This window comes from Euleptes europaea, chromosome 5 (genome assembly GCF_029931775.1).
Source record: "Euleptes europaea isolate rEulEur1 chromosome 5, rEulEur1.hap1, whole genome shotgun sequence".
In the NCBI taxonomy this organism is placed as follows: Eukaryota; Metazoa; Chordata; class Lepidosauria; order Squamata; family Sphaerodactylidae; genus Euleptes; species Euleptes europaea.
Genome location: NC_079316.1, coordinates 51,641,871 through 51,662,451, shown reverse-complemented (window position 1 = coordinate 51,662,451; position 20,581 = coordinate 51,641,871). Strand labels below are relative to the sequence as shown.

The window sequence follows — 20,581 nt, the reverse complement described above, 5'->3', positions numbered from 1 at the left end:
GACGTGTGGCATTCGCGGCAGGATCGGCCTCACACTTCCCCGCAGGGCTAATGGGGCGATTAGGGGCCCCAAGGGTGACACAGCCTCCGGAGAATGGGCTTCCTGCCCGTCGGCTGCCCAGGCTACCACCCCCCTGGCCAGGGCGGGCTCCGGCTCGGCTCCATCCATTACCTTAATCCCTTGTCTAAACAGTGCGCGGCGAGGCCGGGGAAACCAGGCAGCGCTCGAACGCGGGAGGGCGGCTGGAAAGAAGCGACCTAATGGGCCGGAGACAATAACCATTAACAGCACATCTCGACCCCACAAGCGCGGCGGGGAAAGGCGCGGAGGGCCGCCTGGGCCTTCGGAAGGGGGCTGAACTCACACGCGAAAGAAAAAACTCCTGCGCCGTTGACATCAATGGGAACTTTTCAGTGGCATTCAAATGCGGCGCCCTCAAACAGCTGGCCGGGAGTCCTTTTCCAAGATTAGAAGAAGAGTTGGTTTTATACGCCGACTTTCTCTACCACTTAAGGGAGACTCAAACCGGCTTACAGCCACCTTCCCCTCCCCACAACAGACACCCTGTGAGGTAGATGGGACTGAGAGATTGTGAGTAGCCCTAGGTCACCCAGCTGGCTTTGTGTGTAGGAGTGGGGAAACCAACCTGGTTCACCAGGTTAGGCTCCGCCGCTCATGTGGAGGAGTGGGGAATCAAACCCGGTCCTCCGGGTCAGACTCCACCGCTCCAAACCACTACACCACGCTGGCTGTCTAGATGCGCTTCGGTGCCATGCAGCTCGCCAGATCGTTTCAGAATTTCACAGTGTCGAATAGCCTGCAAAATCCAGTGCTGTCGTCCTAAAACGCAAACACGGGCCCAATCGCTGGAAAATGTGGTTGGGATGAGAACGTGAGACAGGCGCATTAGGCCGGCCAGATTTGGCACAATCGGAGCAAGCAGGGCCAGTCAAAGGCGCACATTCAACGCACGAACGGCCGGACTTTCCTTCATAACCAGATACAAGTAATACCGAAGGAAGGAACACACGAATATGTGGAGATAGCCTCTAAAATCAGCGCGAAGTACTCCTCGCTTTCTCTTAATTCCAGAGCTAATTTATGCACAAACGAAGAAAACTGGCCGAGCTGGATTCTCCCCTCCAGAGGCAAGGAAGGCTTACTTCCAGGAAAATGTTCTGAGGGGCGCACTGTTAGTAGCTACCCGCTTCGTGTGCCTGAATGCCTGGAAAGCTTGAGCCCCAATAAATGCGCTAGACTCCTTTGTGGCACGGGACTCCTCGTCTTGATTTAATCGGAGTCTACCCATCTTTAGGAAGGCTGGAAGGGGTTTTCCCCCGCTTTGACCCTTCCTGTGACTATCCAGAGACCAAAAGAAGCCACTGGATTGCACCGCCGAAGTGGAGGCGCCCCCGTGGTGCGCGCGTATGTGGAAAATGGCCCCACCGCCGGCGTCGTTTGGGCACAACAGACCAGGGAGAGCAATCCTAAACACTTAGCGCAGTCGAAGTATGGAGAAAAGAAGGGTTTTTTGTTTTATTTATAAAGGGAAGGCAAGAAATCAAGCAACGCACGAGACAATATGGTAAATGCATCGCAACAGTAGGAAGGACACAAATGAATGCAACGCCAAATGAATACAGCATTCACTTGGGCGACTCTATCGAAGGACCAAACTGGACACCAGCCTGACCATTCAGGGACCCTTCCTTTGCCCGCCTTCTAAGGAGACAGGGGCCACCACCCGCCCTTCTGCCACGAGCCGGTCTCCCTGCAAGAGAACAAATGGGCCGGGAGGATCAGACGTTCAAAATGGGAGCACGCCGAACCAGCATTTAGTAGGACGATCCCAAACGCTAAAGCTGCCAGCAAAATACATTTCGAAGGAGTATTCCAGCGTGAAATTCTGGCCCCTGGATTCTAGCAAGACTGCCCCTGTGGCGCTTGGTCAGGATACATCTGCTTAAGCGCTTATTGGTGTCCCCCCTGCAGCCCGGCCCGGAGTGAGAAACGGTTCATCCCCTGCCGAGAGGATCTGGCATTCCTGGCATCGGATCGGGTATTCCTTTGTGTTCTGCGACAGCCTTACACTTAACTATCGCTTGCACCGCTTGACTGTTACATCAGAACCAAACGGTGATTTGGCCTTCACCGACGCCGCCCAGGCTCCGGTGCCATCAGCCTGTTGCTTCGCCTGCGGCGGACGAAGAGAGCGAGCCTTCTGGACTCTGTCAAATGCAACCAGCGGCTCCTGGTTTTCAGCCGGATCTTAGACGTGTTGGCTGGGAAGGAAATCCCGGCTGTTGTTCCACGGAACTCAGGAGGTTTGAAACGGCCGGCGAAACCGGCAAGTTTCTCAGGAAACCATTTCCCCGAGAGGCATCCCGCTCGCTTCCTTGGATTCCCGTCCACGGATGTTCTTTAGGCGGAGATTTCTAAGCCCGGCGAAACAGACCCGCTCGTACAGGAAAGCCGGACTTCAGCGGCGCGGCTCGGTTTGCAGGGGCGGAAGCCACAAATCGCGCTAGCCGGGATTGTGTGTGTGTGTGCAAAGTGCCGTCAAGTGGCAACCGAAGCAGGGCCGCCCCAGCAAGGGGCTTTCAAGGCCAGCGATTCAGCAGAGGTGGTTCGCCATCGCCATCCTCTGCAGAGCCTTCCTTGGAGGTCTCCCTTCCAAGTAGGCTAGTCGGGACCAAAAGTCTGAAATGCAGGATCCAGCATGGCGGCCAGCAGCACTCGCCAGCGCGGAAGGGCGAGAAACACACCGAGAGAATCGTTCAGGGGAAGTTTCCTTGGGAGCAGGAGGGGTTGCATCGTTCCGCATCGCCTCCTGTTTGTTTCCGTATTTCAACAGACAAGGATCTTCGACATGTCAGGGCTCAAGTTTCTGATATGGATAATGTGTCGTCCTTATGTATAAATATGAAATCGCGGGACCGGGTTGATTTTTGGGCGCAAACGCATGGGAGGTTTTGCCTTGGATTTGCTTGCCGCTCTCTAGATGCACATTTCACCCATCTGAATTCTCAGAACTCTGAATGGGGGCTTATTGTTGAGTTTTGAGAATTTTTGCTGGGGAAAATGTGCACCTAGAGAGCGGCAAATCCAAAGCAAACCCTCCCATGCATTTGCGCCCATTGTCTTCTCGTCTAAGTAACAGGGCCCATTCCTGGTCAGAGGACCAGAAAGCCAATCCAGCCCAGAGGGACGGGGGATTTCAGAGGAATTTCCTTCGGCAGCCCAAGACGATCCAGCCACAGCGAAAGGCCTTTCAGTCCCTTGGATTTCAGTGGGAAATTTAAGCTCCTGCTTAACTTTCAGCGAAACGGATCCCGCTTAAATTCACTTTCCTGGTTTAAAACCAATGTGCACCAAACCACCTCGGCGGGCCCGGTTCCCTCCTTCCAACCTCCCAGCTCTGGGGAATTTCTATCCCTCAACTTATTTAAAGAAAGGAAATGAGGGGGGCGCGAAGATTTTTGCTCCCATGTACACAGCGGGCCGATCCTTAGCGGGGGCCCTCCCCCACGCGCGAATCCTGCAGCCCGGAGAATTCCCGGGAGAGGATCAAGGAGAAGCGTGAAGGAGCCTTAATGAGGCTGGCATGAATTTCAGAGCCATTAATTGAAACGAACCGGCTGTAATTAAACCGAATTGACGGCCTACCTCGCATGCCCACAGCAAACCGTTTAAATCTCTTCGCTGTAATTGCCTTATTTAGTAACGTTATTTTCTGACTTGTTTCCCCCTCCCCCCACTAGAAAGAAAAGGGAGGAAAACCAAACCAAACAGACGGTAATGGGGAAGAAAAGAAAGAAGTAGCCCGAAGTTTTACTCGGAAGTAAGTCCAATTCTTTTCAATGAGCCTAACTCCCCAGAAACTCTGCAGCTGATTGCAGCAAAATCTCCCTCCTCTAATCACCGACTCCCAGCTGGAGCAACATCCGGACAGAAAGGCCTAAAGGGCTTCCTAATCATAACCGCTAATCGGTAATAATAATAATAATTTATATGTGTCTGTGGACCTGTAATAATATTTTAAAGTGAAGTATAATAGGATCAACTTCGCTCTGAATCAAACAAAAAAAGTCACCTGGGCCATTGATGCCCGGGAGGTTTTGCCTTGGATTTGCCACTCTCTAAGTGCACATTTTCCCTAGCCGAATTCTCAAACCTTAAAAATAAGCCCCCATGCAGAATTTCGAGAATTCAGATGGGGAAAATGTGCATTTAGAGAGCGGCAAATCCAAGGCAAAACCTCTCGTGCATAAATGGCACTTATCAGTAAACGCTAATTCATAATTGCTCCACGGGATCCCGGCAAGCATTTCTGCCTCTAGCCGCGGCCAGACAGAGGCTCATGAGCTGCTGCCGCCGGCCTCCCTCGGTAGCTGACGGAGGCTCAGAGGAGCGCTGCCTCTCCTCATGGAGGTTCCACAGAGTTGCCAGGGCTGTTAAGCTCCCAGCCGTGGACTTGTCTGATCAGATTTAAGCATCCAAGCGGGTGGGTACCCGCCACCTCTTGGAGGAAAAATACACACGATCACTTAATTGCTAGAAACCTATTATTATTTTTAGTTGCAGTAGTAGTTATTGTTTGCATTAACACCTGGGTTATATTTAATAATGGAATATTACAACCACTACTAATCGCAGCATATTTAATTATGTTACTCGCTCCTGCTGTGATCCTTCACATTGAAAACAATTGGTTCTAACCGCTTTGCTTCTAACCGCTTCGAAAGAGCTGGATCGTAAAAAGTCTGAACAGAAGAAAAAAGAGGAAAGGATTGGCTGTGTGTCTCTCCGGGCCGGTGAGGAGACCGAGGAGGGGTGCTCGGGTCTCCCCTGGGGAGCTTCACAGAAGTCCTGCCTTCTACTGATGCCCTCGGTCCATCAAAGTCAATACTGTCTTGTAGGTTATCCGGGCTGTGTAACCGTGGTCTTCCAAGACCACGGTTACACAGCCCGGATAACCGACAAGAACCAATGAACTCTGACCGTGAAAGCCTTCGACAATATTTCAATACTGTCTCAGACTGGCAGCAGCTCTCCAGGGTCTCAGGTAGGAGTCTTTCCCATCACCTTCTCGCCTAGTCCCTTTAACTGGGGATGCCGGGGATTGAACCTGGGACCTTCTGCAAGCCAAGCAGATGCTCTGCCACTGAGCCTCGGCCCACCTCCTCATCTCAGACGTCGCGCCGCGCCGAGGAGCCCAGTGAGGGATCGAGACCGCGCCACCCACCCACTCCGCGCCACCATCACTCACCCGGGCGGGACCCCCTCCTGCCTTCCTGTGGCTCCGTTCGCCTCAAGAGGGATCTGCCAATAGCCAAACGAGGCGGGGGGGCTCCTCCCTGCCCCCTTTCCACACGCGCGCCTGCTCCTTCCTCCCTTCCCCTCCCTTCTCCCTTTCCCCCGCTCTTCCGGAGTTAAAAACGAAAAGCCGCCCCACGCTCGACGGGCAAACCCAGACGGCGGAGAGGCCGGAGCTCTCCGGAGCCAGGGAGAGGAGTGGGGGGGCGGTCCGCGAGGGAGAGGCAGGGAGAGGCAGGGAGAGGCGGGGAGGGTCCCCCCCCCAGAGAGGGTCCCCCCCCACGTCCCTGCCAGCCTACCTCGGCCCCGCCTGGGCGCCCCCTCCCTGCGCCTGGAAGGCGCCACGCGCGTCCGGAGCGGCGTGGGCTCCCCTCTGACCCCCGGCCGGCGGCCTGGCCAGCCTCTGGCCGGCTGTGCTGGCGCTGGGGGCCGGCTCAGGCGGCGCTGCCTTCCAATGGGGGCCCGGCCCGGCCCCTCCCGGCCGTGACGCGCTTGCTGCCTGTCCCGAGCCGGCAGCTGCTGGCCGCAGAGGCTGGCGGCGGCGGCGCGCTCGCTGGCTGGCTGGCTGGCTGGCTGGCTGGCTCGCATGGAGGCCGCTTAGCCCGCCTCGGCTCGCCGGCGCGGCCCCTGTGCAGCCGCTCCCCGGCGGCCCCCATGCCGCTCCCCAGCCCGGCCACCTCCACGCCCTTCTCGGTCAAGGACATCCTCAAGCTGGAGCAGCGCTTCGGGGGCCCCCTCGAGCCTCCCTTCGCCGGCGCCTCCTGCCTGCTGGGCTGCCGCTTCTCCGACGGGGAGGAGGACGACGAGGCCGAGGAGAAAGGGCCCTTCCTGGGCTCCATGGCGGCGGCCCAAGGCCCGGGGGCTGCGGCGGCGGGGCTCTCGCCCGGGAGCTACGTGCAGGCGGTGCTGCGGGGCACCTGCCAGCCTAAGGAGGAGCCGGAGCCGGCGCGGGCCTCCGAGGACGGTGAGTACCGGGCCGGGCCGGCCGCGTCGAGGCCGGGGGGAGCGGGCCTTGGCTGGGAACGAGGCAGCGGCCCAGCAGAGCCAGATTGGCGACCACGGGGGGCGGAGGCTGGCCCTGCCCCGGCCCAGCGCCGAGTCCGAGCTCACCTCGAAGATGCGCGAGTCGAAACCCCCCCCCCCCCAAGGCTTCCAACGCGTGTCGGGACCGCGGCCTCTCCAGCCTCCGTTGGAGGCCTCTGCTCGATTTAGGCGGGATCCCAACGACTCTTTGGTGGGAGTAAGCCCCAATGAAGGGCACAGGACTTACTCCTGAGTAGGCTTCCTGAGATTTCCTCCCTACGGGAGTGGGTTCTGTAGGGCCCTTCCTTTTCGAGGAGTGGGGTCGCCAGGCTTCTAGTTTTGGTCTGGCCGGTCTATTGGCAAGCCAAGAAAGAGGGTGGGGAGTCTCGGGCCCGGCCGCGCCAGTGAGGCTGGGGGAATGGGGGGGGGGTCGCCTCCGGTTGTTTCTGGAGAGGAGATGGGGGGCTTTTGATTTGGGGGCAATAGGAGGAGAGAAGGCGAGGAGCCCCATAGCAGCGCAGGCTGCGAGGGGTCAGAGCCCAATCCCGGCTCCGCTGTTGCCCTGCGGGTGACTGGCCACGCAGCCGGGGCTGCCTTTTGAGCAGAGGGACCTGGGGGCAGCGCAGTCTCCTCGGCTGCTGCCCCCCCCCCGTCCCACCAGGCTGTAGCAATCCGTCTAGTGGTGGCCCGGAGGAGCTTCGCCGCCGCGGAGCGTTTTCCTCTCGGCAGCTCCTGGTAGGCACCTCCTAGCCTCCCTTCCGAGGCTAGGCCGCTGGGTGGGTGCCTGCTCCCGCGCTACGCTCTTCACCGCCATGTTGGAGCTGTCAGACGTGCGGCAAAGGAGGCAAAACCCGGGCTATCCCCTATGGGGGACTGGAGGAGAGAAAATCCTGGGAAGAGGCGGCGGCGCGGCCTCCAAACGCTTCTGCAGCAAACGCCACTTGGATAGGCTTCTGGGGGCGGCCGGTGGTAGTAGAAAGCCCCCCCCCCCACTTACTGAAGAGAAAACGTCTACAAACCGGGTTCCCCATCCTACTGTCGGGTCTCCTGTGGCTCCTCCCAACGAACCAGAGGTGGATTTCCCTCCAGCGCAACGCCCATTTCATTCTCAACGGGTGGGCCCATGTCCGTCTCTTGCGGCCAAAGGACCGTGGCCCCTTCCAGTCCGATGCGTTTGTGAAGGGGGCCCCTGGGTCCGAGGCCAGGCCCGACCTCAGGAAAGCTCTCGCTGCAAAGCATGGGTTCGTTCCCGCTTGTACCCCCACCCCTCGGTTAGGCCCAGGAGTCAGGACTGTAAGGGAGGGGGGGCCTTTGCATTGCACTCCTTGAAGACCCCCCTCCGAGAGGCGCCTGCCTCGGCCAGCCCCTAGGGGCCCTTTCTCAGCCCTTCTTCTCCTCTCTCTCCCCCTTTCAGGGAAGGAGCCGTCGGAGGAGGCGTCGGAGCGGCCCAAGGCGCGGGGCCGGAGGAAGCCGCGGGTGCTCTTCTCGCAGGCGCAGGTCTTCGAGCTGGAGCGCCGTTTCCAGCAGCAGCGCTACCTGTCGGCGCCCGAGCGGGAGCTCCTGGCCGGCAGCCTCAAGCTCACGTCCACGCAGGTCAAGATCTGGTTCCAGAACCGGCGCTACAAGTGCAAGCGGCAGCGGCAGGACAAGGCGCTGGAGCTGGGCGCCTCGACGGCCGGCGCCCCGCCGCCCCAGCAGCCGCCGCTCCCGCCGCGCCGGGTGGCGGTGCCCGTGCTGGTGCGGGACGGCAAGCCCTGCCTCGGCGGCTCCACGGCCTACAGCGCGCCCTACAACGCCGCCGCCTACTCCTACAACGGCTTCCCCAACTACGCCTACGCGGGCTCCCCCGCCACCGCCTACGGCGCCGGTTACGGCTGCAGCTACCCGGCCGGCAGCGGCGGGGGCCCGTCGGTGCAGCCGCCCGCAGGGCCGTACGTGAACATGGGGGGCTTCGGCGGCGCCGGCCCGCAGCCCCTCCACCAGGGGGCCGCCGGGCCCTCCTGCAGTCAGGGCATCCGAGCCTGGTAGCCCCGTCGAAGGACAGAGTGCCAAGGGCCGGGCCGGGACTCCGCGGCCGCCCGCAGGAAGGAGCCGGGCCTGGCCGGGTCAGGCCGGGGGCCCCTCTCTTCGTCCTCGCCCCGTCCAACCGGATGCCTGCCAAGGGGCCGCCAGTGCCCGGACCCGGCTGGCCACAGCGAGGAACTTGGGCTGCGTTCAGCAAAGCGGCTCTCCGCAGGGCCCGGGCAGGAGGGAGTCCTCACCGGGGTGGATGGATGGACGGATGGACGGGGTAGAGAGGAGGCCGGCCGCTGCCCAGCAGCATCGCTTGTACAAAGCCAAAGCCGGGGTGGGGGCAGCCTCGAGCCCCCCTCCCCCCGTTGTATCTAACGTGTATCGATGTAGCCACCGTTGCCAGGAGTTAAAGGATCCAATAAAACCAGGTGCAATATGCGTCCCAGGCTTGGCTCTGGGGAGGGGGGGAGGCAGGGAAGCGGCCCCCCTCGGGAGGATCAAGCCGGCCGGCTGCTGTGTGGGCTCTGAGCTCTACCGGAGAGTGTATCGCGGTCCCTGCGCCTGCTTAATACCACTGCCCGCATAAAATCTCACCCATGAATCCACCTGGAGGGACCGGGGGCGGCGCTAACCTCTCCGGCCTGGATGCTAGGAGGGAACGGCGGGTTATAGCTCTTTTAAACAAATCACACAAGCACGTTGGGAAAATCGACTTGTCAGGTATCCTCGGGTAGGTTTCACATTAGCCTAGCCTAAGAACTTGGAGAGCCCGTTGATCCGCTGGTGCCCACAGTCACTGCGCAAAGGGTGCATCCTGGCGACTGGTTTCCACATGTGCCCTGCGCCAGGCATCTGGGGGGTGGGTAATTCCTTCGGATTAACTAATCCTCCGAGAAAGCGGGTGCCCTTCTGTGGTGAGGCTGGCGCTGGGGAGCTCTGCCTGCTCTATGCCCGGCGGTCCCGCCCTCCAGCAGCCAGCCAGCCGCCGTAATCCCCTTGTCCCGGGCCAGGCGAGGATGCCAAGGCGCTGAATGGGGAGCGCGCTGCGCCAAGCGGCCCATTGTGGCGGCCGGGCCGGCTCTGAAAGGCACCGCCGGGAAGGGGCTGAGAAGCGGCGCTTATGGGGTCGGGGAACAAAAGGGGGGGCCGAGGGGGGGCAGGGACAAAGGGCGAGATTGACGGCCCGCGCTGCCCCCACGCTGGGCTCGGGCGGGCAAACGAGCTGCGGTTTTGTTCCCCTGCGTGGGTTTTTTTTAACCAGCGGGCAGAGGGGGGTGGATTAGGGGTCGCCGTTCAATGCTGGCTCTAGCTTGTCCGGACTTGGTGGGGTCAGAGGCAGTCGGAGGCGGCAGAGACAGAGGGGCTCCCCCTCGGGAGATGGAAGGCTGTCTCTCTGGGAGCTCCGGTGACGAGGTGGCGCTTGGAGGGAGGCGCTCTGCTCGTGCTTGGGAGAGCGCTCTCGGGGAATGTCGCAGCAGAGCGTCGTGAACGGGCAGGAGGACGCCTGCCAGAAGTCCTGCGCGCTCACCCCCCGAACCACTGGCAGAGAGAGCACGCCCGAGAGGAGCATTGCTTTCACTCCTTTGCAGCTGCCGGGAGTGGAGAATAAGCTGCGGTGATGTCGAGGGCGCAGTTCGAGAGCGAGGGAGGCCCCCGCGGAGAAGCAGCTGAGCTAAGAAAGGAGGGCTTGCCTGGCTTGGTGGCCCCGGCCCAAGGTCGCTGGATGTCACCGGACCCATAAAAGAGCGCGCCTTTAAATTCAGATAGATCACGATGGGCAGACCTGTTTGTCACTAGCTGTAGAAAAGAGCAAGAGTCCAGCACCTTAAAGACTAACAACATTTCTGGCAGGGTAGAAGCTTTCGTGAGCCACAACTGGGTTCTTCCGGTATCTGAAGAAGTGAGCTGTGTCTCACGAAACTCCTACCCTGCCAGAACTTGCTCTTTAAATTCAGAGGCCATCTACACAGAATGAGGTCAGAAGAGGTGACAGAGCTACCTCAGACGGCAGGTGCGGCATTTTAAAAATGTAATGCTTTGAGAGGTATTAAAAAAATTCCCTGCAGGTGGAGAGTGCTAGAATAGCTTTCTCCCCGATTTGCTAGTTTTCTACAGGCAGGCAGCTTTTTAGGCGAGGGAACGTTCCAAGGTGGGACTTCAGTCCGCAGGCTGAAGCGGTGCAGCCCAGCACTTTGCCACCTCTCTCGCCCGTCTCGGTGTGCCATGATCCGCACGTGCGGGAAAACGAACTTGGCAGAATGCTTCTTTCAGGCTGCTGGCTCGAATTTGCTGTTGAATCCCTCGGTGAAAAGGGCCAGGTCAACGAAAGATACCTTCAGCGCACGACGGGCGGCCCTAGAAAGGCCCTTCCTGATCCGCCAGATTTCCGTTGGCAGAAAGTCTTCGGCGGAGGGTACCAAGAGGAAAGCGATAGCCCCACCTCTAACCCCCCCGCCGGAGTATCCCGCCCCTTGCTGGCCATAGGGGTGTAGGCCAGCCTTCCAGCAGAGCGCTCAAACGGCAGGATCCCCCCTTTCTCTCCCTCCTTTCGAGGAGCTGCTGACCCGCACGGAGGGTTGCCAGAAGGGAAGCCCGGGCTGGGAGCCACCCCGGGTCTCTTGGCACTCGCGGGCCATCGCCGGTCCGCGCTTGGCCCAAAGAGAACAGGGAAACTTCGTGGGGGTGTCGATTTATTTCCTTTCGCTGCGTAGAGCCACGCTTCCCAGCGTTTTTGAGCTGGGAGCCGAGACGATGGAACAGGTGTGAACGGACTGGACGAAACCGAATGGAATGGTAGAAGGCCACGGGTCACAACCGGGGGTGGAAGGGGGGGCGCCAGCGCAAAGACTGCTCTGCTCGGTGACAACCGCTTTGCTGGGCCACACCTCGGCCACTTATGCAGGGGAGGTTTTGCCTTGGATCTGCCGCTCTCTGGATGCACATTTTCCCCATCCGAATTCTCAAAACTCTGCCTGGGGGCTGATTGTTGAGCTTTGAGAATTCGGATGAGGAAAATGTGCATCCAGAGAGCGGCAGATTCAAGGCAAAACCTCCCCTGCATAAATGGTCCTACTCAGCCGACATTGAATGAGTTCGGGATGGAGGGTGGGATGCAACTCTGAGTGGGATGGCCGAGGCTCACCCGATCTCAGAAGCTGAGCAGGATCGTCCCTGGTCCCATTTGGATGGAAGACCACCAGGGAAGTCCAGGGTCGCTAGGAAGAGGCAGGCAAGGGAAAACCGCCTCTGAAGGTTGCCTGCCTTCAGAACCCAAACCCCCCCCCCCAGTGGCCATAAGTCGGCTTCGACTTGACGACGCTTTTCGCCACCCCCAAGAGGTAACGAATTCTCCGAAGGGTCTGTCACGCCGCGGCCGCCACAATTGCTGACCCTTTTTATACTTTAGGCCCAAAGGCTCCTGGAAAATGAGGAGAGAATGGAAAGGCCGGCCGCTCCGGTGGGCTGAACATCCTGATCCTGTACTGTGAGGCTTGCAACAAGTTCACCCCCTTGACCTTGATTTAGCTGGCGTTCATCTGGAATGACGATATCGATCTATCTTTAGCTCTGTTCACAAGTTACAGGGAAGGCACGTGCAGCCCGTGTACAGTTGCACACTTGAATTTTTGAGAGGTGTGTTGCCTAATTCTCATGTTACATGCAATGCGTGTGCCCTTGAACCTGTTACACAAACTCCACATTTATCCAGGTACTGGGCTGTGTTTTCAACTGCAAACTTAATGCATTTTGAATCTTGCTTTTAAAATGTACTCACAAAGAGGGCTCACTCGTAGAGACGGGAGGTATTCATTTGCCATAAGAGACCAACTATGCTGTTACTCCCACTGTTCTGTCTTAAGGGGTCTGTGCAAGGAAACAACCTGACCTGTTGCTGGGGATAATGTTTTGTTGTCAAGCCACACCTGACTTATGGTGACCCCTGGTGGGGTTTTCAAGGCAAGAGACGTTCAGAGGTGGTTTGCCATTGCCTGCCTCTGCGTAGCGACCCTGGACTTCCTTGGAGATCTCCCATCCAAACACTTGCCAGGGTCGACCCTGCTTAACTTCTGAGATCTAACGAGATTGGGCTATCCTGGGCTATCCAGGTCATGGCTATAATGGAAGTCTATACTTGCATTTTAATGCACTTTAGAAGCAGGGATTTATAAAACCCACCCCCCATGTAATTGTAACAGGAAGCCGTGGGATCTCACAGCTTTAGGATCGACAGGTTCCCGCATCTTTAACATCCCTGGCAGACACAACATTTAGCAAATGAAGCTTTTGTCGGCATGCTAATACAATGATGAGACGATGCGTCTTCTGTTGCTTTTCTGCATAGCGTGTTAAAATAGGAGCCTTTCTATTTTAAAAAAATGGTCAGGAAGCAGAGAGAAGTCATTAGTGCTTGCCAAGGCGAAATCTTTCGCAGCACCCTCACCACCTACAGGATGACCATGGAACTGCAGGTGCCATACCTGGTCAGCTTTTGTTCAGATCTGCAAAATCTAGAAAGAGATTTCAGACTTGGAATAGTGCTGCCAGTCTTATAGCAAAAACAAACAGGAGTCTTACAGTGCAATCCTAAGAGTTACTCCAGACTAAGTCCATTGAAATGAATGGGCTTAGACTGGAGTAATTCTCCGTAGGAATGCATTGTTAGTAGCTCAAGAGCACTCTTTATTTTCTAGCTAGGATGTTTCTTCATAGCTACCATGACAGGATTCCCACAAAAACATGGCCCAAATTACAGACCCTGCTCAGGCAGTTTCCTGTCACTGGTGCACAGTATTTGCTTTAAGGTGAAAGGATTGGCCAAGAAGTCCCCACAAGAGCTATGGAGGTGGCTTATGGGGGCCATCTGGTACCTTGCTATTTTTATGAGTGCTAGAATTAAGGCTAAAAGGACAGAACTTCCAAGGACACCTCCATCTTCAAACCAAGGCATATATCCCCACCCTTAAGTCCTTGCTACACAGTAGCCTTCAACGTGAAACCCCTTGCCTCCAATACAGCTTTTTAAAAATACGTCACATTTTTGAGCTACAAACTGTTTCACCCCAGGAAGGATATTAATGATCACTCTCTCTAGAAGATTAGGTGTGATGTACCTGATTCATTCCCCAGCAACAATTTATTGCCTTCCTTCTTTCCCAGCCTTTCGAACTCACCACGGCTGTTAGGGAACACACCTGTGTGTGGAGGATGGGTTGCTAGCTTTTACAACTGACCATGCTCCCGTCTTTAAGAGCAGCTTGAAATCTAACAGATAATTTTCCCCACATCTCTATGGCACATGCCTTTCCTTGGTAAATTGTTAAGTCACAGGGCCATTCAAAAAGAAGCGACAGTGCTAAATTATGGACAGAATTTTAATCTATGACTTTTTGAAAGGAACGCCATGACCTGTGTACTAGGAACTCCATTCAAGCAGCAAAAGTAAACCTGCGTCTGCAAAGCAACCCTTTCACAAACTCCACAGGTTATTGTTAGCAGTCTTCATATAAGCTGTAGCATGGCAAAGCAGCCCCAATTCCTCAAATCTGTTTTGTATCCAGATCCAGACAGCAGGTTGGAGATGCATCTGATTTTATTGGGAACTGCCAAAATGTCTGAGGAAACCCAGATATTCAAGGCAAGAGTTATTCCAAGTGGGGCCCATCCTCCCACCCTTAACTCATCCCAGCATTTAAGGTAGGAGGCTAGTGGGGGTTAGACCAAGATATCCTGATTGGGAGTGGGGAATCTGGTATATTTATGAGCCAGATGGGATTTGAACAAGAAGCGTTAATGAGCTCAAATCACAGAGCCAATGCAGACATAAGCAATATGCATAACTGCTCATGTGATGTGTGGACAGAGACCACAGCATCTCCTTCTGTGATTAGAAAGTGTAACTCCAGAGGATTTTTAAAATTCAATTTTCTGTAAACACAGCAGTTAATAGGGTATTATGACCCCTGACTTCAGATGCTGATTTAAGCCCACTCTTTTTCACTAACAATTCTATTCTAAGCTTGCTTACTCCCTTCTAGGCCTACTGATTTCATGTAACTCTGCTTAGGATGGTACTGAGCCAGCGTGGTGTAGTGGTTAAGAGCGGTGGTTTGGAGGGGGGAGTCTGATCTGGAGAACCGGGTTTGATTCCCCACTCCTCCACATGAGCGGCGGAGGCTAATCTGGTGAACTGTGTTTCCCCACTCCTACACACAAAACCAGCTGGGTGACCTTGGGCAAGTCACATTTTCTCAGCTTCACCTACCTCACAGGGTGTCTGTTGTAGGGAGGGGGAGAGAAGGTGATTGTAAGCTGGTTTGAGTCTCCCTTAAATGGTAGAGAAAGTCGGCATATAAAAGCCAAGTCTTCTTCTTCTACTACTGTCAACTCTCTGCCCCAGTGAATTATAATTCATTCTCTTTGCCATGGAGCCAAGAGCTACACACAGGCCTACCATGCAACATCATCCAGCCCAAATTTCCCATCCCTGAGGAATTGAGGAGCAGAAGAAAAAAACATCTCTCCACAGTGATACTCTAAGTAAGGCAGCCTAGAGCATCACCTGGAAGTGACATCACATCCTCCCCAAACTCTACCCACCCCAGGCACTGCCCCCCATCTCCTGGCATTTGCTCAAGCTGTTTTGGGAACCCAATACGCAGAAGAATGACAGGCAAGACAGTAGCACGCTATATAGCAAATTACCAGCTTAACCATAGCTCTGTATTTATTTAATTCACCTATTCCACTCCTTATGAATGGAAAGAGCCCTGTGGTGCAGAGTGGTAAGCTGTAGTACTGCAGTCAATGCTCTGCTCACGACCTGAGTTCGATCCCAACAGAAGGTTTCAGGTAGCCGGGTCAAGGTTGACTCAGACGTCCATCCTTCTGAGGTCAGTAAACCAAGTATCCAAGTTGCTGGGGGTAAAGTGTAAATGTCTGGGGAAGGCAGTGGCAAACCACCCCGTAAACATAGTCTGCCTAGTTAACATCATGCTGTGATGTCACCCCAATGGTTAGTAATGGACCAGTGCTTGCACAGGGGACTACCTTTACCTATGAATGGCAATCACAAAGTCTATGGGATCACTATAACATTTGTTCTACACGCCCACTACCACAGCAAGGTGGTACAGCTCTGCCACAGAAAGGCATTAGACCATATAAAGCAAACATTTACCAGCAATAGAAGTTTCTGTCAACATGGATCTTCAATTGGATTAGACCCAATTTGTTTCTCAAAAAGTGGGTTCTGCCTCACAAAATCTTCAACAATTCGGTCTTGGGAGGTTCCACAGCAGTACTCTTCATTGTTTTGGCTGTAATTGACTAACATGGGTAGCCCACTAGATTTTCCACTGAGGGAACTGCCGCTTGTGCGTGTGAAGTGTCGTCTAGTCACAGCTGACTTATAGTGACCCCTGGTGGGGTTTTCAAGGCAAGTGATTAAGCAGAGTTGGTTTGCCCTAGCCTTCCTCTGCAGAGTCTTCCTTGGAGGTCTCCTTTCCAAGTGCCGACCCACCTTAGCTTCCGAGATTGGGCTATATACAATACCATTCCACATCAAGGAACTGCTGCTTAAAGATGATGAAAAGCAGGCTGACCATGGACACCTGTCAGATAGGCTATCCGCCGGCCCCGGGGCTGAGGACTGACAACACCATACAAAAATGCTACATTCTATAAAGGCCAAGCCTCCCCACACTGTAAGATGAAGTTTCCTAATACCCTGCTATAGGTCGGTACACTTACCTGCAAGACAGCCTCAAAGAGCTCTTGAGGCTCAGCAGGTGGAGTGGCAGATAATGAGTAAACAAGGTACATGACAATAAAGCAGACTTTATTGGAAGTGCCAAAGACCACAACAATCAAAGCCTTCCCAGAGAGCATGGGGTCTATGTGCGTGCTACTAGACAACGGCTCAGCTAACAGTTCCCGCAGCACCATCACCACAAAGGCATCACTGCAATCCTTCTTGGATATGCAGACCGTCATCCCGGATTCCAGGTTGCTCATGACAGCTCCTGTTAGTCGCCCTCTTATTTAGGGGCACACAACTTTGGGGGAAGGGAGATGCTTGTTAAGTGGTGGGCAAGGCAAAGGCAGGTCAGGTGGCTGCTCACCGTGTACTATCCCACTGGGGAGGATGATGGGCTGTGCAAAATGCAGCAGCGGGCAAGAGGCGGCATCGTCATTCCAAAGGCTTGCTGCTCGTCGTCCAAGTCTGGCACCAGCCATCCCAAGGCGAGAAGTCCCTTTTTCACTTCCCAGCTCACCGTCCTTCCTTCCGCTCGGTGAGGATGTATTTGAAGAACTCATAAACAGACCAGGCAATGGCTGTGGAGGGCATCTGGTAAATGACGCGGGCCTGAACCCCACGGAAGTAGGCCGTCAGCCCACCCACACGGTACACCGTCCTGAAGGCGTGAGCCATGCCTGTGATGTGCCCAGTGATGTTGGTATTGAGTGCCAGGGCCTCTTGGGTGTTCAGCAGCGTTTTGCAAACGTCCAAAGGGGTGGTGGCGGCAGCAGCGATGGCACCTGCACAGGCACCAGCCACCATATGAGAGCCAGGGTTGTACTGTCTGTGAGGGTTGAGGTGTTCCTGCAGGGATTCGTATGCCATGAAATGGATGGCCTGGAAGGGGATGTTCATGGTCAGCTGAGTAGTGTAGCTTCGGTAGAAGGCTCCTGCCCCTTCGTTGCACCAAACAGCGCGCACACAGTCCGTAACACGCTGGTATGGAGAGTTGTACATCTGCATCCTCTGCTTTATCACTGGGGACAGATGTCAGCAGCAGCCCAACCATGAGGAAAAGAGAAAGGGATGGGGGAAGATAATGAGCGCAGGGATCCGAGAAGGGTGCATTTCATACACTCCTATAGAACAGGGATCCCCAACCTTTTTTGAGCTCGTGGGCATCTTTGGATTTCTGACTCAAGGTCCTGAGTGGATCTAAAAAATGGCTGCTGCAGAAGGCAGACCCAACCACAAAATGTCAGGGCCATGCATAACTCTTAAGAGTAACTCCTCAACATTTTAGGCAGACACTCTGCTTAACAGGATGCCTTTGTAAATGACTATATGGTTTAAAATATTTTCATGCATACTCACAGCTTATCTTCAGTTATGCAACGAAGATCCTTGGGCTGTGGTGGCAGCTACGGCCCAAGCAACATCTTTTTAAATTTTTGTACAGCCAATAAGATCTCCAACAGCCAATCAGAAGGCATACTGGGCAAAAGCCCACCTCGACCCACCCACTTTGTAAATGCACTTGGTGGGCACCAGGAAAGGTGTCAGTGGGCAGCATGGCACCCGTGGGTGCCACGTTGGGAACCTCTGCTATAGACAATTCTCATGCTGCTCTTTAGCTGGAAACCTCAAGCACATTATGTAGAATGTATTATCTACCAGTTTAATAAATCCCACATTATAAAATAATCAATGACCAAACAGATGCACCCACAACACGTTCCACCATAACACAGAAGCCAATGATGCCTCCATCCTTGAACTGTGGGACAATGAAGCATGCTTTTTTTGCTGCCTGAACACAAGTATAGAATACGCCTAAAAAATGAAGCTTTAATATTGTTCCCATTTTTTTAATCAGCATCTACAGTAGAGGCAGGAATACCAAGCCATTCTTCTCCACTGGTCAGCTCTGTTTCAAGTGGATCCAAGCAACCTTCCCTGCCAATAACCTATTAGAAGTAAAAAGAGGAATGTGCCCCCTGGTGACAAGAAAGAGCAGAACAAGCTGCATGAAAGTTGCAGCAGAGTGGGGAAGAAGCAGCATTACCTTCTGCGGGGTTCATGGCTGCATCATGAAGCAATGTTGCCACACAGCCTGCTGCGCCTGCAAGACAAGGACTATTACATGTAAAGGAAAGAGATAAAGTGACCCAGCAGGGTCCCAATGAGCCCCCGAATGTGCTGTCAAGGGAGTGTATGCAAGGATTAGAGATATACACATCCAAAAGAAGATCACTGAGAAGTCAGCATTGGTTTTCAGAGAGGTAATCTTGGAACCTACATTTAAGAGGAAACAGCAAAAACCATCAGAGATCCACTGCAGGCAAAGCATCCCCCTCTTTATCCTAGCTCTTAATGGGCAAGATGCCCCTGGAGAGTCCGTGAAGCCTCTCAGTGTTCCCAGATCCCAGAGCAGGGAAAAGCCAGGCTTGTGCTGTAACCAGTTATGACTCCATCCTCCTGCTCTCACATCCAACAACTTTCAGAACATGAGCTGGTCAAAAAATAAAAACTAGGGCTCCAATATAAATGCATCTTCTTATTAAGTGTACCAGGCTCTCAATGGAACATTAGAAACATGCTATTGAGCAAAAGGGGGTGTAAACACACCTACTACAGATAGCCACAGCACTTACATGATGGCTGGTTTAGGGGTCCCTATGCTTTCAAGCCAAGTTGTTAGACAAAAGAAAATGTGAATAATCCTGCTCAAATCTGGAATTACTGTCTCATGGAACAGTACTTCATAGAGACAGCATTATGCACAGAGAAACACAACCACAATAAGGAAACCAATGTGCTGTTCACATTGGATGGAAACCTCAGCTGCTTGCTCCTTGCTATTTTCATACACATGTGACTCTCAAAACACAATATTAAACTCTTACTGATTATGCTTATATTCCTTTGAGTTAAGCTGAATGCGACTGTACAGAAGGGCATCAATAGAGCATGAATTTCAGAGAGCAGTGATGTCAAAACAGCCTAGCATTTAGCTTCCCATCTCATTTTCAGCCCCAGCTGGCAACACGGGCAGCCCGTGGGGTGGCAAGGATGTAGGAAGGGACAGTACCGTTGGCCAAGTGACTATTGCCCCCAGCATGGATAATGTCGGTAAGCGTCTTTTTCAACTTTTCGTAGCAGGCGAAGTATAAGGCATGGGCAGGGCCAGCCCCAGTGGCCGTGATGTTCAACCCCCGCAAGGGCCGCCAGATCCCTTCGGTCCGCATAATCCGCCACAGGCCCTCCAGCACATTCCGGTAGCGAGCCGCAGGTTCGGGTTGCAGGCTCTGCATCCTCGTCTGCCAGAGCAGGAAGGGGAATTGGTTAGAGACACTTATCCAAGGAAGTCCTCCCCCGCCGCTGTTCTAGCTTCACTTAGGACACCTTAATTGTTTGAGTCCTGAACCGCATGCTCTCCCTGTATGCTCAGCAGCGACCTTTGCAGCCGACTCTAGGTCAACGGCTCTCTCACTGAGAGGACTGTGGCACCCACCTAATCCCTCCCAGTTCAGGCTTCAGCCGAAGCTTTCTGGAAGCAAGAACACTGCTTCGGAGGCATAAAGGAAACCGGCTCTGTTCTTGCCTAAAGCCGGCTATCCTTTCCAGCCCCCAAATCGGCAGCTGCTTGCTGACTTCTGCCGTCCAGCCGCAAGGAACAGAAGACCTGTTGATCCCTCCCAACGACATAAGTCATTCTCTCTCCCCGTCGACACTCGCCCTGGGCCAACTCCCTCGTCCTCTGGCCACCGCTCGCCGTTTCTCCGCTCAAACCGAACCGGCCCGAACCACATAGGCCACTGATGCCCGGGAGGTTTTGCCTGGGGTTTGCCGCTCTCCACATGCACGTTTTCCCCATCCGAATTCGCAGAACTCTGCACGGGGGCTTCTTTTGGAGTTTGCCGGCAAGGCCCAGGGCTCCTCCGGAGCTACCGGGCCCCAGATCCCGGCGTTGTCCGCAGCCCCCTTCCGCCCCTAGCTCTGCCCACCGAGCGACTCGTCGCCGCCCGTCCCGGCCCCGATCCCCCCGTCTCTCGCGCGCCTCTCCCCGCTCCTGCTCACCTTGACGCAGTCCACGGGGTACATGAGGCTGTGCTCCAGCACCCCCGCCACAGCCCCCGCCAGCATGTGGGTGGAAGCAGCAGACCCGCGTGGGAGGGCCTCGTAGTCCGGCTCCGGGCCGGTCTCGGTCCCCGTCCCCGCCCCACCCTCCCCGCCGCCCCCCGCGGGCCACGCCCAGCCCGACCCTCCGCCGCCACCCCCGCCCAGCAGCAGGAAGAACAGGCGGACCGGCTCCGCCCCGTCCCGCTGCCGGGGCCCTGCCGCGCCGCCCGCCCCCAGCTCCATGGCGCCGCCGTCGAGTCCGCCGCTGGCCGCCTACTCGCTCCTGCGGCTCCCGCTCTCTTCGCCCCGCCTACGCTAGTCGCTCACTGGTCAAGGCCTCAATTCGCACCGCCCAAGCCCAACGTTCAT

General features: G+C 55.3%; 2 protein-coding genes across 3 annotated transcripts; one reads left to right on the top strand and one right to left on the bottom strand.

Annotated features, from left to right (window-relative positions):
* The first annotated feature begins 5,970 nt into the window (after nt 1-5,970).
* Nucleotides 5,971-8,367, top strand: NKX2-3 (NK2 homeobox 3). Its single transcript, XM_056850435.1, has 3 exons — nt 5,971-6,441; nt 7,486-7,594; nt 7,754-8,367. Exons 1-3 carry the CDS (start codon nt 5,971-5,973, stop codon nt 8,365-8,367), a joined length of 1,194 nt encoding a protein of 397 aa, XP_056706413.1.
* An 8,109-nt stretch (nt 8,368-16,476) lies between these two features.
* Nucleotides 16,477-20,470, bottom strand: SLC25A28 (solute carrier family 25 member 28). 2 transcript variants are annotated; one of them, XM_056850579.1, is made up of 4 exons: nt 20,171-20,470; nt 19,182-19,410; nt 18,156-18,212; nt 16,477-17,127 (listed from the first exon to the last, which is right to left on the bottom strand). In XM_056850579.1, the coding sequence occupies exons 1-4, from the start codon at nt 20,453-20,455 to the stop codon at nt 16,622-16,624; spliced, it is 1,077 nt and encodes a 358-aa protein (XP_056706557.1). In that variant the 5' UTR covers nt 20,456-20,470; the 3' UTR covers nt 16,477-16,621. The 2 variants fall into 2 exon arrangements, with proteins under 2 accessions (XP_056706557.1, XP_056706558.1); XM_056850580.1 differs by lacking the exon at nt 19,182-19,410 and having other exon boundaries at nt 20,171-20,338.
* Between the last annotated feature and the right edge of the window lie 111 nt (nt 20,471-20,581).